Genomic DNA, 18,013 nt, shown 5'->3' on the forward strand with positions numbered 1-18,013 from the left:
GCATGTTCTGGTTTCCCTCATACAACGTAATTAATACTTTCACTGCTTTTAGGCTAATTTTTATTAATAAAATGTTAAAAATACAAACATTATTTTCTCTGCTATAAATTCCAAAACAAGGAAGAACACAGTAGATAGGACAAGAGATTTGGTTTATTTTGTTCCTGAAAATACACTCATACAAGCTGAAACATCAGAAATAACTTCATATAAATTTGCTAATACACCATTTCCTACACAGCAGGAAAGCTTCAGTAATGACATCTTATCTCCTATCACTTATGCCTCCTTTAATTTACCCAGCTAATATGCTGTAACTCAAGGGTTTCCCAGAGCAGCGTGAGGACAGCACTCACGGAACGCGCTTTTCGCCTTGATCTCCCCATACACCAATTAAGGCACCGGTCCCAGGCACTTCAAAGCAGCAGCAGCAGTCCCAGCCCTGTGCCCCGAGCACTCTGCACCCCAGAGCCCCAGCCCCAGCCCCAGCCCTGCCCCTGATTCAGCAGCCACCTCCTCCTTGCTCTCTCACTCACCTGGTTTTGGCTTCCACACCCACGGAGGCGGTGGAGCTGACGGACTCCTCGGACACAGAGTGCTGAAGGACTGGTGTTAGCTGCTTGGTGCTCTCCACTTCCGTCTGGGCATCCTCTTCTGCAGACTGCTCTTTGACTTCTGGGTAAAAAAATACAGAAAAAGAAATGATTTAATGCTTTATCTGTATCTGGAAGCTTTCCCTTGCGCTGCAAACATTTGTTTTATTTATAGACAGGTTAACCCACGTAAGTATCTTCTGCCACACAACAAAATTAAAAGGGTAAGCACTTACCACTTCTACCTAAAACATGGAACTGGATGCTTACAACATTATTTCCATAACACAAAGTACCACTGTTAACTAAAGTTGTTAAATAGCAACAAGGAATGGGGTGAGGGGAGAGCTCTTCAGTGACAAACTTCATACAAGGTCGGAGTTTTAGACATTTCCATACTCCCCACATCTCTCATGCACCTGCTGTGTCAGCCCTGAACAAACATCACAGTAAGCACACTCATCTGGGGTATATTAAACCTTTTTTCCTCCCATATTACCTTCAACTTTGTTCAATTCCCTGCACAAATTCATTCCTGGTTGCACTAACTGTGCTGGCACAGGGTTGAAGGAGGTGAAGGAATGAAGGACATGGCTTATGCCAGCTTAAAACTTCATTCTGAACCAATTTTTTACCATGCTTTTACACGACCTTAGTTGTTAGACAGAAAAATACATACATCTACAGCTGACAATGCTAGATTCCACTAGAAAGTTTGGTTTTGCTATGAAACACAAAACGTGGAATTGCCACTGTCTGTGCGACTTTAAATCCTCTTCCCCTTCATATCCCCCTTTTCTTGGAACGAGTCAGGGATTTATCAGAAGGACATGGCAAAGTGCTACTCCAAGTGCACCAGAATGCACAGGAACAAGGTTCAAGGCTGTACAGCAACAGATTTTGGTGTTTCTGCACTCCTCTGTACTTTGACTTAGAAACCCAAGTATCATAAAAATCACAGGACTCTGACAGATGTGCTCTGGCATATCCAGCTTAAGATACACGTGCTTCATCCTGCCTGTGTCCATGGCTTCTAGATCTGTCTCACAGAAGTACCAGAGGAAGGTCCCCTTCCAGATTCCCAGTGAACATGGGTTCAAGTTCAGAGGCCAGTACATACAGCTTTTGCAAACAAGTCCAGTTAGAGTAAAGCAGCAGATTATTCAGAAAGCTTCAGCAGAAGATACATTCACATATTTTAAAAAATTAATGTACAACATGTCAAAATATAATTAAATATTGCAAAGGATAAATGACAAGTGGAGAAATGAACGGGTAGAATAATCTGCAACATGGGTGGGCACGCATGAAAAGCCTGCTACAAGCTTTAATCTTATAAATAAAACCAAGAAGAGAGAGAAAAATTTTCTGAACATAAAACTGTGCAGCTTGGTCTGAAATACTGAAAATCATATGCCTGCTACAGCACACAGAAAATGGGAAATCTGTCTTGTTTCATGCACAGAGATGCAAGTAAGATTTTTCTTTAACTTAAGTGAACTCATTTAGGAAGACAACATATAACATTTAAAACCCTCAGTGAACATCTCTAAACCATACTGAAGTGAAACACAACATTAAGGGTAAAAAAAAAAAAAATTGTTCATGACTGGGTGTTCCAAGTAATTATATGAACTGGTGGAAATTGAAACTGCTTCTCCTATTTCAGTTGAACTACACAGTATTATACATCTAAAATGTTTTCTGGACACCTGAAACATCCAAAGGTGACTATCTGTCCAAAATCCAAATGGTTTGTGTTAAACCCCTTTCATCAACCTATTCTGAAAAAAACATGCTGGAAGATGATGATTTGACACTAAATAAATATCCTCTTGAGAATACATCCCTTGTAAATAGTAAATGTCTCTGTATGAAAAACAAAGCAAAATAAACCCAAACCCCACACCCTCAGTTTTTGGCACATCTGAACAAACATGCCTGGATGTTTCCTGGATGAAGATTCCTGAAACAAGCAGTGTCCAGCTGAGATATTCACAATGGTCTGCGGTGCGTTTCCAAATATGTTGGACCCAAAGGACAATCCTGTGCCAGTAACCCCCAAATTTCTAAATGCAACCTCAATGAAGAAGGCAAAACATAAACACCTAGAAGACAGGCAGATGCCAAAGCACTCAGAACAAAACCCACAACACAGCCTGGGACAACCATGCCTGAAGTGCTCCAGGAAGACCACCGGAAACCCCAGCCGTACCCTGATCCATCTTGGAGACTTTCTTTAACCTAGTTAAACTGTGCAAAAGGAGCTCTGTCTTTATTGTGTGCCTGCTGAAACTTTCAATCAAGTAAAGGAAAAAAGCCATTTATTCTCTGCCAGCTTCCCTCTCATTACCATTGCTGGGCACCCAGCACACTGGGAAGGCAAAGTTCAGGGGCACTCACACTCACTCCCGGGAACTCTGGACTGTGTGAGAAGACACAGATTGTTTCACTACACATGACAACTATATAAGATTACATCCTTATGGTGCATTTCCCCCCTGCTGTTTGCTTCTCCAGAGAAGGAGGAACCCAAATTATACTAAATGAGACAAACAACATCTCAGTTGCTGTCTGTGCAATAAAGCAAACTGTGCCTCAATATGCCGTTGGAAGACTGAAAACACAGTGCTCACTAAACAGCATGAAAGTAGTGCATGTTACTTGTGAAAAAAACTTTGTGCAAGTTTTCCTGCAGAAGATTAAAGAAGAACAGGAACACTGCATTTCATGAGTCAGATTCCTAGAAGATGGATCCCAGCACTGGCCTAGCAAGGGGACATCTCAGATATACCTCAGAGATGTTCTTGGAAGCACCTGGGACAGTATGTTTAATCAATATCATCAGATTTGGATATGGCATCATACTTTGAAGCTACTGGGAATGAAGGATCCATGGATGATTAATAACTGGGAAGCTCATTTGCAGATTCATATAAAATATTGTATTTTGCATCCTCTGCTCATGGTTGTTTCTGGCACAATGAAGGTCTTGCCTACGTACAGTGAGTTAGTAGGGAGACTGAGATTTAAAAAAAAATAATTGTAAAATTCCCCACTGTCTCTAGGTTATTTTTTGATGTCATTATCCTTTACTACAACTTTAGGAAAACACTAGGAAACACCGCACTTATTTTTTTTTTTTTTTTATTATTTGAATACACTTACATTCATAGTTCTTTCTCACCTGGCTGCTGAGGACAGAAAAGCTTTCTTTTCTTATTAAAAGAAACCCCCCAAAAGCACAAAGACTAAATTTTCTGTCCATATGGGCCATCAAAAGGCTTGAGACTTCCACACACTTTACAACAGAATCACATCTGGTTGAGGCTGGAAGGTAGCCCAGAGCCACCTTGTCAAAACCCCTGCTCAAACAGGGCCACCAGAGCCAGCTGCCCAGATGGTTTTTGAACATCTCCAAGGATGGAGATATGAAATATGAAGGAAAAAATTAAATTGCCTAACAATGACAAGACGCAGATATGCAGGGAAGTCACTAGGACTGGTAAGATTTACAGCATGTAAATTCTCTAAATAAATTTCTCTTTTAATTAACACTTCCACCACATTTGTTTCAGTAACATATATATATATAGTGGTGAAAAGACAATCCTTAGCTTTTACATTATTCAAGCTGTAATTTGGATTTTTTCAAATGAGGAGAAAAACACTTTACAGAGGATCAAAGATTTCTTCTCTTATTATTTTTATTCCCCCGACAGAGCAGAATGCAGAGAGAACACTCAAAAGAAAATAACCAATAGCACACAGCACTCCCAGCTGATTATGCAGACTACCCACCTTCCTAACAGGAGCTGGTCTCCTTATTTACACTATTTATGTAGAGATTTACAACACTCTGAGTAATAATTGTGTTGATAATTCCCTGCTTTCCTGCTCTGTCTTCAGAGCCCTTGGAAACCTCTCCCCATGTGAGACACACATGGGACACCCAGACTCACAAGGGAAGCCCTATTTTTTGTAAACCCCCCCCCCACCCCCCCCGTGTCAGGGCTTCTGGAAAGCAGGAGATTGGGGATGGCTGGGATTTTATTACACGATCACAGCTTTCTTTGGGGATGTGATGAAGCAACATCAATTTAAGATCTAAAATGTTCTTTTGTTACAAACAATCCTTTTCTGTTTTCTGGCAATCACAAAGCCCTATTCTACAAGCTATTTGGGTAAACATAAAGCAAAATAAGTAGATGTATGTGTATGCTCTGCTGTAGCAATAAGGCAAAGGACAGATAGCAAATCCAAAAGGTTTTCTTTTAAATACTCAGAAAATACCTGTCAAGTCAAAACCTAAAAATGCCGTATTAATTCTACCAGAAAAAAAATCTTTGAAGTACTATAATATCCATTATGAGGTGACACTTCAAAAAACCCAAACAAAACCCAAAGAACTGTCATAAGCATAAAATTAATATGCTATTGCTAAATTAGTATTTAGATGCAGCAGGTTGACTGCTAAACCACTTCACTGTCAGACCTACTAATGATTAGGCAGACAGTGAAACACACATCATGAGCTTCCAAAACTTTCACTAAGAACAGGAAGTATTGCAGGCTGGAAAACACCAAGAACACCAAACACAGTAGGGCCATTCCAGGGGTCACAACTGTTGCCTACCAAGATGTTCTGAGAGAAGGAGTAATGAGCTTTTGAAGACAGAGCTATTTTTGCACAAGCAAGGGGTAGTGCTGTGTCAGGAAACAGCCAGTGGGACCAGGTGCTTTACACAGCCCCACAGGGGTCTGCAGATCTACAATCAATACCAAATTGCTCCAGCAGTTTTGACAGATAAAAACCAGCTTAGTGCAACAACAGTATGAAAAGAAACCTCAACAAGGGAATGCAAACTATGAATTTAAAATGCCTACCTGTCCTGGTTTTGGCCAGCATAGTTAATTTTTAGTACTGGGTACGGTGCTGTGTTTTGGACTTAGGATGAGATTTAATTTTGGTAAAACACTGATGTTTTAGTTGTTGCTAAACAGTGCTTACTCTTAAAGCAAGGACTCATTAGTTTCACACTCTCTGCCAGCAAACAGCTGCAAAAAGGAGGCATAGAGAGCATGGCCAGGACAGCTGACCCCAACTGACCAGAGGGAAACTCCACACCACACAACACCATGTCCAGTAGATCACAGAATGGTTTGAGATAAAGATCATCCAGTTCCAACCTCCTGCTACGGGCAGGGACATTTTTCATTAGACCAGGTTGCTCAGAGCCTCATCCAACTTATCCTTGAACACTCAGGGGGATGGGGCAGCCACAGCCTCTCTGGGCAAATTGTGCCAGGGGCTCAGCACTGCTCTAATCTCAACCCAGGGCTTTTACCTTCTTCCAGCTCCCCTCCCTGTCCCACTAGGGCAGAAAGTCAGGGGGCATCTGTGTGGTACTCAGCAGAAAACTGGGATAAACCATGTCACTATCCAGCACTATAATTACCAAGGTTCACTCACTGTCTCAGTTTAGGAACAAAACAAGTTTTCACTGCTCAGAGTTCACAATACTGTTACAGCACTGGACACAGTTTGATACAAGATCACCTCTCCTAACAGTGTCTGAGGAAGTCACGTGCAGGGATCTCTTCGGCATAGAAATCTTTTAAAATAATCTGAAAGAGGGTACTTCTAGATTACTGTTATACAAGAACTCTTTCTCTGAGGGTGCTGAGACCCTGGCACAGGTTGCCCAAAGAAGCTGTGGATGCCCCATCCCTGGAAATGCTCAAGGCCAGGTTGGATGGGGCTTTGAGAAATGTGGCCTAAAGATGGCAGGAGGTTGCAACTGGATGATCTTTAAGGTCCTATTCAAAACAAACTATTCTGTAATTCCCTGATTTACTTACTGCAACAGGTCTTAGATGGAGATGAGAAGAAAACCCGCCGTTAATCTTGTTCTGTACATTCCACTGTATATTTTGATACTTTTCATTCAAATGAGCTCTTAACGGCTTTTAACTGTTAAACACATTTAATACAAAAAGCAACTGTAAATTTTGTATTAGTTATAAAATAAAAACAAGATTCTCAATGTAGGACCATTTAAACTGCAATTTCAGCCACCTGAAGCACATGAAACTCTTATTATGGATAGCCATAACATGGAATCCCCATGACTGAGGAAATTCCTAAGCCAGGAGTGGTATTCGACAGCACTCATCTGACTGTTTGTCCACTAATTTGTTTGTTTTTTTGAAACCCATGTCAAGTTATTCAAGCCCAAAGCATCCAGGAACAGTGAATTCTGTAATTGAAGTAGATGCTGAGTGCAAATGCACCTGCCTTTGTACTCCCTGAACATGACCTCATGTCCCCTAATTTTTGTGCTGCACAACAAAACGAATCACTGTGCCCTGTCCACTTTCCCCATACCACTCATCATCTTTTGGACCCTATTACATTCCTCCTCAGTGAAACCACTTCAGATTGAAGACTTTTACCATAACTGATCCCCACACAGAAGCTATTACTTGCTTCTTGTCATACTTGTTGGCCCTTCCTGTACTTTCCCAATTACAGCTCATCCTTCTGGAGAAGGGAAAGCAAAACTGCACGTGGCATTTAGCATGCCAAGGATTTATAAAGCAACAGTAAAAAGAGAAATAAACCCCTTGCTGATGCTTTATTCCACTTATCCCTTTGCCAGTAACTCCTGGAATTTCTTTCTCTGAGTTATGAAAGCTTCTGCAATTCTAAGAAGAAATGAAGCACCACTTGTTCAGGTAGCAAAAGCTCTGTGAGAGTGATTTTTGTTTATATAAAAGCAGGATGGTAATTTTGCCCTGCATGTTCTTTCATATGAACTACTACCGAATTAAGAGTCACTTAATTTTCTAGTTTAATTTAATTTAATTTGTCACTCCTCAATGCCTTGCAAATGGGTACCTCTTTTTATCATCCTAAGTAAGGTCATTTTACCCACTACATTCTTCCCCTTTGAACCTGACCCAGAAAAGGGCTACCAGGGTAGGTGTTTGTGGGACTCCAACACCAGCCTGCTTTATACTGTGATTTTAATTCATCAGCAGTGAATTTCTCTTAAATTTCTTTTACCAAACTGAAGAGTCAGCTTCAACACAGCATCACTGTCATAAAAATTAAGACAAGTCTACAGAATTCGCAAGTGGCTCCTGCTCATGGCAGCAGGGATGGAACAAGATGATCTTTTGAGGTCCCTTCCAACTCAGACAATTCTGTGACTCTATGAACTAAAACATGCACAGAGCAGCCCTTTCTCCAGTGAGGAGAAGAGCATATAGCACACAAAACACATGCAGCTATTTCAACGTATTTGATTAGTAATGGTCATGCAGATCTTCCATCACATCACTAATGACACAGCAGCAGAGTTAAACATCAAGCTAATGGAGAAGGGGAAAATTCTAGCTCTTTGAAAACTTTCAAAGCCTGCTGGATTATGTTTAACAAAGTGTAGTTTGATACCAAAACTGCAAAGCCACTGTTGAGTAAATAAGCAAAACCAAATAGAAGTTGCATTTCAGAAATAACCCTCAGCATGAAAAACTCAGTGAGGTTAAAACTGATTTGGAAGTAACAGATTCTGCCAACTCTCAAAACATCCGAGACAGACATTTTGGTCAGAAGGCAAAAAAATCTGATTTTTCTGCATGTCCTATTTTAAGCATGCACAATGATAAATGGTATTGTTGAGTAAGCCTGTAATGGTTTAAATGCAAATATCAACTAACCTCCTCTTTTGTTTGCTCTCCTCATTACAAACAAATTACCAGAATATAAAGCAAAAATATTAAGATGCTTATAATAATTACAACACTTCTGCACTTCCGCTAATTTTTCCAGCGGCTGAGCAGGTAGGAGTCAGCAGCATAAGAAAGAAGAAATTACTCCTTTTTTAATGAGTACATAGAATATTAGTTGTCTTAAAAAACATTTAAGTGCATTTCTAAGCATGTATTTGCCACAAATTATATGGCCAAGTTTAATCTAAAAGCAAGCCCTCAGTGGTATTAATTCTCCCTATCATTAATTTTAGACAGGATGGGTGATGATGATGATGAGGCCAAAGTATCTGCTTGGATTTTAAAACTGGATTTTGGTATTAACACACTGCCAAGAGCTTTTGCCATCGATTCAGCCAAACCAGGACTTGCTCTCAGGTGTATTTTTTACTTTGCTTCAATGAGAGGCTCTACTCAGTATGGCTCATACAACTGCAAAGGATGCCTGTATTTCCTTTAATAAGCAGGATATTGTAGAGTATTTTTTTCTCTAGAAAAGTGCTTTTCAGGCTGCTTCAATGCTGATGAGATTCTTAACTAATCCCAAAATTCCCTGGCAACTTCTACATGAGCAACTTCCCTCCACTGAGAAGCGTTTGTTTCTGGTTCTTCAGTGCTTTGCCCAGAGACATGTGAGGCTGGTCAGAGGAAGCTTCATCTTCAGGAAGTTCATGTGAAGTCCAACAAGAAATCAACTGGCCAGGCAATGTCACTGGGTCTGATAAAAATGTTACTAACAACAATAATGTAGATAAGGAACTATTGGCTGATAAAATCATCCAGGTTCTTTCATCTTGCAACAACTCTGAAGCCTCTGAATACCTTGGGGAACTGAGGATCTAGTAGAAAGCACTGCTCTAAGAGTTGGTTGACATGCTGTGGATAGTTAACAGAGTAAATACCTGATGGATTTACTAATAATTTCCCAAGAGACTTAAATAAACTTATTTTATTGCATTTCTCCCAGATCTGAATCTTAACATTTTTATGGGACATAGACAGGAAGAATTATAGATTCTAGAATGAGTTAGGATATTTCACAAGTGTTTTCCAAAACAAAAACAAAAGCAAGGAAAAAAAAGCAACAATAAAAAAAAAGAATAATCAGATAATTAACACATTGAATCACTGAATACAGTTTCAACTTAAATGCAGAGCCAAGAAAATACCACATACAGAAATATGCTGAAACTAACAGAAGATGGGGGAAAAGAAGAAGCTATATCTTCATTAGTAGCAAAAGGGTTACCAAACCTACAGAAAGCATATCAGGAGCTATTCAGTGTATTAGTCCTTCTTTTGGATTAGCAGTTTTCTATTTGCATGTATCTCTGTGCACAAAGCCACATGCTTTCCAAACTTTTCTGGTTTGTAATTTTTTGACCATTAGAAACTTGCTCATCAGAAGAAAACTGTTCTTACTACGGAGAGGAGAAGCACAAGAGGGTCCAGAGGGGAACACAGTATTCTGCAGCAACAGAATTTTATTGATAACCAGAAAGGTGGAAGGTGTTGGCAGCTGGAAGTTCTTGACAGGACCAGAGGCAGTAGGGCACAAACAAAAACACAGGAGAACATCAGGAAATCTTTTTTTTTTACTGTGAGGGTGCCTGAACACTGGCACAGGTTGTCCAGGGCAGGTTGTGGAGCCTCAATCCTTGGAGATAAAAGCTTTCTGGACAGTCAGCTCTGCTGGGACAGGTGTGTGGAATGGATGATCACCAGAGGTCCCAGCCATCCTTCACCTTGCTATAATGCTGTGGTGCCAAAACGAAGGAAAGAATGGGTAACCACAGCATCAGCTGGACAGAGAGACACCAGCACATCATCACTAGGGGACCACAGTGACAAAAAATGAAGGAGCAGACAGCTGGAAAGACCAATAAAAGCTGAAGAGCAGAACAGCCATTAAGTGAAGAGCCAAAGACCAACAAGAGAGACAGGGCTGGTGGGTAAATGAAAGGAGTCTGTCCTGAGGTTTACAAGAAGCTGAAAATCTATTGATTCAGTAGAAGTAGTTGTCAACACCCTTTTTTCAGGAAAAAGTTTACTTCGCTCCAAACAGATCTTTTTTTCCAAATTCCAGAATTTCCTTTCTCCAATTCCAAATCCCTCCTCCTCTCTTTCCGTCCTTAAGCATTCATCTACACCAAAGGGAACTTGGCAGAGAAGGGACAGGGCTCAGGAATCGCTGCAGTTGGCAGGGGAAGCAGCCATACTGAAGTGATCAGAGCAGCACACGGCTTACCCTGCTCTGCTTCCAACTCTGCCTCGCTTCACATGTGAGATTACAGACTTTTGGGAAGGGCAGTAACTTGTTTCCCAAACTGCAATTAAAATGACTGCCTCAGCATTGCTAAAGAGCCCCTCTGGGAAGAATTTTTGCCCCCCCTTTTTTTTTTAAACAAACATTTGTGTCAACATTACAAACGGAAATAATATTTGGTACTTGCACACTCCTTGCTTTTTCTCCCCATAAAAGATTTGACAGCTACCAAACATTTCTTTATCTTAGGTGGGAATATATGGGGCATATCCTTCTACCCTCCCTGGGAAGAGAGTTCTTATTCCTCCCGCACTGCTCCCTTCCCTAAAAGCAGAGCTCATTATACTGAATAAAACATTAGTAACATGGACTTCTCTCATTTTATGAAACTTAATTAAATAAAACAGAAACAACCTCAAAAACCCAAACTCACACAATGAAAGAATCCCTCGTTATTCTCAACATACGACTCAAACAATGGAAAAGAAGCTAGGAACACAGAGACTCAAAATATGTCACAAATCACATGTCAATACCCTCAAACATCATTTCAAGTTTTGTAATATAACTATATTGTGTTTTGGTTTGCCAGCTACTGCACAAAATTGCTGGCAAGACCACTCTTTGCAAGCAATGACAACAAAACCCCTTTTTAGTTGAAGCAGAAATTAATGAACTAGTATACAAACAGCCTTCAATTTAATTAACACAGCTTTAAACAGAGCAACGAACTGAGTTTATTCCTTCTCCCACACTTTTGTACTAACTCAGGTAAGTGCTTAGAGTAAGTTTTAGAGGCAGCAGCCTTTTCAGACAATATGACTAAACCTCTAGCAAATCACACAATGCCCAACTTTTAAAGTAACTGTGATTCTGTCTCTATCAAATTGTTCAACATGCTAATAATGCTCTTTCGAGTCTATTTTGGTTCCCCTGCAAAAATGGGACTTCAGACCTATGTATTTTTTACTATGCATCTTTTCAGTGAGGAGTACAGTCTGCAAATCCATCCTGGGCTCAGCACTGAAGTGATGGTGCCTCACTTCCAGTAGCAGACCCAGTGGAGTCTTGGTCCATTGGGATTTCCAGCACAGTGCTCCTACTGCCCATACCTTTAGAAATGGCTATCAGCCCCCTGTGACACACAGGATTATTCTGATGAAAGATAATGAAGAGACATCTATATGCACTCTCAGAGCCTTAAAAATCACATCTGAATCAAAGCTGCTCTCAAGTTTCTGTTGAGGAACTTTGTTAAAAATGACAAAAGGAAAAAAAAGAAAAATATACAGCTATCACTGAATTCCCTATATAGTTGTGTACTGGTTGTTAAATCTGAATTTCTTTTTGCTTTTTTGTTCTTTTTTAAAATATATTTAAAATTTGTAAAACTTATCACTTTAGGAGGACACTTTCTGCCCCTTTCACTGACTTTTCTAAGACTGCTTCTGCCAGATAGGATAGGAAAACTATATCACCATCATCACAACACAATAATAATAGAATTAGAACTAGTCTTCCTTTATCCTGCTCTTTCTACACACAAATATCTGCTCCAACTTTTTCACTTATTTATTAGTTTATTAACTAGTAATTACCTACTTGTAAAAGATGCAAAAGATCACCCAAGTTCACTACCACCAGCAGTTTTATTTGCAGGGGCAAAAAACCAATGGGCAGAATAAAACAATGAAACACCCTTATATTAAGCCTTAATCTAGGCTCCCTCCACATGCCATTAACATTTAAATTCAACACAGGTTGTGACTACACACCCCTGACACTCCCCAAAGCCTCGGAGTCACAAGCACAAAGACTTCTCAGCATCATTCCACATCTAGCAAGTAGGAAGCAAGCGACCAGCACACACAAAGCCCATCTTCAGGAGAATTTCAGACTCCTCCTCTACGGCTTTCACCACAGCAGCCACACTCTTGCATCACCCATGAAAAATGCTGCTGCAAAAATGGCTCTTTTCAGGTCCTCTACTTGTTGTCCCTATAATTCTAAATTAAGCACAGATCTTTGTTTTCATCTTTATGGACTTCATTACTTTACCCCCTCCACTCAGCAGCTTTGAGAAGAACTGGACAGCTCCCTTATCTCAGCTGGCACTTCCATGCCATTTCTGCCCTGACCACCAGCTTCTGCTGCTCATGTCTCTGTGCTTCCTTCCACTTCTCTCATTACACTACAGGGCCACCTAATTAAATCTATAAACCCTTAGGTCTCAATGCATTTTTCAAGGTTTATTTCTGTGAAACCAACAAACTTCTGCCAAGTGGCAATGGCATCATCATTCCTGGTGGGTTTCATTCTTCTACGCTCAGTCCCCAGGTTAAAAACAGGCAAATGGCTACAGACACGTGCCTGGCAAAGAGACAACAGTTCTTCACCGTGGCCTTTATCTCATGTGTTGGCTCATCTGTTTGTCTCCTTAGGCTCCTGAACTGCCAGAACAGAAATCACAAACTGTTTCAACAGTACTCAGTCCAGAACAATGAGCTCCCTCTGGTAACTGAAGCACTTGGGTACCACCACAACAAATATTTACCAAAGCAAGAACAGAGATTTATCCTGTTTCCTAAGCAGCAGCAGAAAGCATTAGCATTTGGTTATCCTGGTTATCCCTTTGGTATATAATCTGCCGTAGTTAGCTGAAGATACAGGTCAATAAGTAGTAGTGTATTTTGGCAGGTATTCCAAAAACAGCAGCTGCCACTTCAGAGCATTTGTTTTTGTCAGATACAGCCTTGCAAAAGTAGGAAAAGAAACTCTGAATATCTGCACTACAAAGACATTCACATTACTATATAAAAATAATAGCTTAAATAGCTTTAAATTAATATAGGTTTAAATACAGAGGTTTTTGCCTTTTGAATCTGCCCAAATCCACATCTCATACTACCAAGTGGAATAACTATTTCTTGTCTAATGAAGTCCCACATAACTAAATGCATTTCTGAGAGAGAACCAATACCCACAGAGTATCAGTGCTATATTCTCAGTACCTGTTTCCACAGTGTTTTCTGTTTCTGCTGCCTCCAAACCATCCATACTGTCTTCATCCTCCACTGCAGTTTTTCCTCTACTCCGAGGCCTGCAAACATAACAAAGAAAAACTTTTTAGAGTCAAAACATTTGTAAAATTAGGATTCAAATCACTTCATTTTGAGGGATGAATGTCAGCATTTAACTATGTAGTATTCAAGCTAACCCATGATTCCAGTCCTGTACAAATCGGAAGTTTCCTCCCATTTTTTCCCGTTCTAGGTTTATGTCCCCAGCAAGGTACACTTGAATTAGCAGTTGGCCCCTTAAGTTTCTCTGATTCTTCTTACAAGAAAAACACAATAATGAACTTTTACTGATCAAACAACAGACTAACTCAGGCAGATTTTGATACAAGCATCCTGTCTGCTTCATGTAACATGTAACTATGGAGAGGTAAGAGAGAACACTATCCAAAATCTGGGCAGTAGCTACTATAAAACTGAGACTGATATCCACGCAGAGCACCCTTGGAAGAAATATCCATAGAATAATAATGATGCTAAACCAATGAAAGTGAAACACACATTATTTTCAATGAAACAATATTTTGATACATGAAGTAAAATGTTATGAGAGATGACTAGATGTCATCACATTTAAAAAGTCATCATGTGAGGACAGCCTGTCAAAACTAAAATACCTGGCAGATTTGTTTCAGTTTCAACCAAGGTCTGACGTAAAGCAGACAGGTTTGTGCCACAAATTCCAGCCCTTTTTCCCTGCCTTGCTCTTCAGTAACTATCATGGTGGGCTGTTGAGAAGCCCAGGCATCCAGATTCCCAGCTGTTCAGCAGCCCATTTGAAAGGGAGCCAAGAGCTTGGCAACTCGCCTCCCAAATTTTCAGGCTACTTGGCAACCTGCCTGGCATGCTGATGGAAAGCCTGGGAGACCTTGGGAGCTTCTGATTCCAAGTACACAAATTTTGAGTGGTTTGGGGCATCTCAGCAGTTCCAACGTCCCAGAGCTCCCAGGCAACCATTCACCCAACCAACATGCCTTGAATTGGGATGCCATGCAGGCCAGCTCACGGGCACCCCGCCTGCCCCCCCAGACAAAACCCCTCCAGTTCCTCTTTCACTGAGGATTCTGAAAGGTCTGGGTTTAGTTCTGCATTGGGAATAAAAGGTTTTGGGGTTTTTTTGTTTTTGTTTTTGAAGTGATTAAATCATTCCAAAACCAGCATTTCCTTTTTTTGTACAGTCCGCTATAGCACTTTGGTCCATCCAAAGCTTCTGCAGGACTGGATCTGCTAAATCAGTTACAGAAGAAATGCTATCATGCAATGCCTTTGGTTCTCTTGGATCAAACAACTGGGCAGAACTGGAACTATCTCTGGAGTCTGTACAGGTTGTTCTCCTGCTAGAAGAGGATTGACTCTCTTGGACTACCTAGCAAGACAACCCCTTCAGATTGTGTTTGGACAATTTTAGTCTCTGTGAAGGAGGAAAAGAAGAATTAAAGTGAGGCTCAAACCGAAGTCTGAAAACCTCCCACTCAATTTACAAAGGAGCTGAGGGAAAGAGAAAAGCAAGAAGAGATTAAGGACAGGAGGACTCTTCTTGGCATGCCTACAAAATTTGTTCAGGGTAATGCTGAAAAACATGAGCACAGTGGGAACCCTAGGGAATACGAGGTTATTGTTCCCTTTGCCTGCTTACCATAAGCAGTGACAGCACACCCAGAAAACACAGAATAAGTAACAGCCTTCTTACCAGAGACAGAAGCATCCCCTTCACTTATATGACACTTTACAAGCTCCCAGTGCAGTGTCTCAAAACCCACGTGTAACAAAACTGAAACCAGAATAAACTGCACAATGACCAGAAGGAACTGTCTTGCACTCCCTGCAGCCACTGCATCAGCCCATGCAGAATTACAGTGACCAGCAAGCTGGCCAGAATGCAGACACATGTTCTGGAAGTGGGAAGGACACAAACACTGCTGGCAGCAGCATCTGAGATGGTCACACAGATGGATTCCCATCCATAACAAAGAATAGGGAGCTGAGCAAATGCCTTTTTACAGCTACTGGATAGAACAGGCTCTTCCAGCAAGACTGGGATACAGCAAGGAAGGCAACACTCCTCTAACACTTAGAAAAACAAAGCATCAGCTAAAGCAGCCAAAAGCACCCAAATAAAAAATTTCTTGCAGTTCTTCACAACATCCAAGCACATCATCCAGCACTCAGGGAAAGGACAAGAGTGCAGGTGAGTGAAAACACTTCCCTTGGTGTAGGAGTACTCAAAAGCTTTACAGAACACAATCAGCTAAGGACAGGGATTATTTCTAAATCCTATCCCAATTATTCTTCTACCAACTACCTGCCTGCAATGTAAAGTTACAAGTCTGTACTGTAAAATCATCACAAACATAAATGATAATTCTGCTTTTTCACGGGTATCCCTTTTCAGTATTCCCCAATACAACTCTAGAGGTAAAACTTATTGGATAATGGAAGATGACGATTGTTTATGTTTATTTAATAATTTACAGATGAGTTTAGATTTTCTATTGAACTACAGTTCATGTATTAAACACCAAAGTACCTCACAAAGCCTTTTTAAACACTTTGTTTAAACAAGAGCAGCATTCGTGCCTTGAACTCCCTACCATATTTTAGCAACCTATTTAACACCAAGGAAAAGCAGAGGTTTCAATTAATTAATCATAATTGCTTCTTTCTGCAGAAGATGTAACCATGTCTGGTGTTTTCTTGCCATTCCCCTCCCCCAAATATTCTACAAAAAGGCTTCTTAACATTGTGCAGGTTTTAAATAAAACTGAACAAATGGTGGAAAACATGGCAGATTATATCATTAACTTATTTTTGCAGGTTACATTCATTTCCAAATCATCAGAAGAGATTTTATAGCCTACAAATTTATGTTTGGCTTACAGCAAATAATTCAAGTCACAAAACAGTGAAATATACACTATACTGACAACTATAATTTAATGTTTCCACTGCAAAAGCCATTTGAAAAGGCCATATAGCATACCTAATCGCTGCCATCAGCATTTGTAGAAAGAATGGATTGCTTCATGATATTTGCATTAAGTTTACATATTTTATTTCATAGTTTTATACACAAAGCTTTTGGCTGGTTTGCATAACACTGCATTTTTCCACTGACAAACCCTGTTAATTTTTTTTTAATTTTTCTCTATGCTTATTTCTACTTGCCCTTAAATACAGTGGGGAAAACCAGTCTGTGCTCTGTTCTTTGCCTGGGACTTGGTTTCTTCTCAAGTTCATCCCTCTGAAGGAGGATGTCAGAAGGCAACAGGGGAAAGATGGTGTCAGGGGCCAATTTTTGCTGCCTTAAAGCAATTATGGAACAAGAGCCCTTCACCCACATGAAGCCAGGCAGTCCTGAACCATAATTGCTGTACTGAACACTACAACCTCAGTTCTGCTCTAAATCTTGAAGCCCAACCCCAAAGTTTCTGACCAGGAGTAACTCCATCATCCATCCACATAACACAGCAGAACCTCCAGCAGCTCGGGATACAGCAGAAGTATTGAACACAGATGAGCTACATCTCCTACAGCTCACAACAGACCCAGAACAAAATGTACAGGCAGAGACTGACCAATACATACTGTGCCAGAAAACAATAAATATTAGTCAGTGGGCAGGCAGGGAGCTTGGTACGCGGGCTGAAGCTCTGCCAAGGTCCCTGCCATGGCTTCCTCGCCTGCCTTTTTCCTACAACAGAGTTCAATTTAGAAGGAGGAAAAAAAAAACAGAAAAACAAGAGCACGCCTATTTCTGCTCAAAAGAACAGATCCACAGAAAGAAATATAACTTCTTGAAGTGTTTAATGCACATTCAGTATTTTATGGAATAAAGTCAACAACAAAAACAAAACTATACTTTTTTACGAATACAGGACTCCAGCTGAATATAATTACTGTCTATGATAATTTTACTCCTACTTCCATAAAACAGAGTCATTTATCAAAATCCTTTGTGACCTACTCCTAAATTTGTTATCAATTAGCTTTTTTAGCTAATGCTTTTCATTAATCTCCATCTTTAAATATACCATGGTAAATAAAAATCTCATAATTCTTCTCCAGGTAAGCAACTAATTAAATTTGGCCCTGAGGGGGGAAAAAAACCCAGATAAACCTTTCACAGGGCTCAGCAGAGCATTAGGTACTCCCTCTGGACATGGGCAAAGCCCTGCTGAGGCTGTCTCAAAGCCCTGAGGATTTGTGTAACACTGGGAGATCACCAGGCACCTGAGTGGCTTCTCTGAATACATGGAGAGCAGCATGGGAGAAAATGGAAAAGTCTCTTATTCACCTGACAG

General features: G+C 40.4%; 1 protein-coding gene across 13 annotated transcripts in view; it reads right to left on the reverse strand.

The window, feature by feature from the left end:
• KMT2C (lysine methyltransferase 2C) overlaps positions 1–18,013 on the reverse strand; it is a 190,672-nt gene that overhangs the window by 129,946 nt on the left and 42,713 nt on the right. For all 13 annotated transcript variants that reach the window (XM_062506292.1, XM_062506335.1, XM_062506325.1 and 10 more), the window contains 2 exons: positions 13,647–13,735; positions 537–675 (listed from right to left, as the gene is read on the reverse strand). In XM_062506292.1, the coding sequence (XP_062362276.1) occupies positions 537–675; positions 13,647–13,735 (228 nt within the window). The remainder of the gene's footprint in view (positions 1–536; positions 676–13,646; positions 13,736–18,013) is intronic.

This window comes from Cinclus cinclus, chromosome 1 (assembly GCF_963662255.1).
Source record: "Cinclus cinclus chromosome 1, bCinCin1.1, whole genome shotgun sequence".
Classification (NCBI taxonomy): Eukaryota; Metazoa; Chordata; class Aves; order Passeriformes; family Cinclidae; genus Cinclus; species Cinclus cinclus.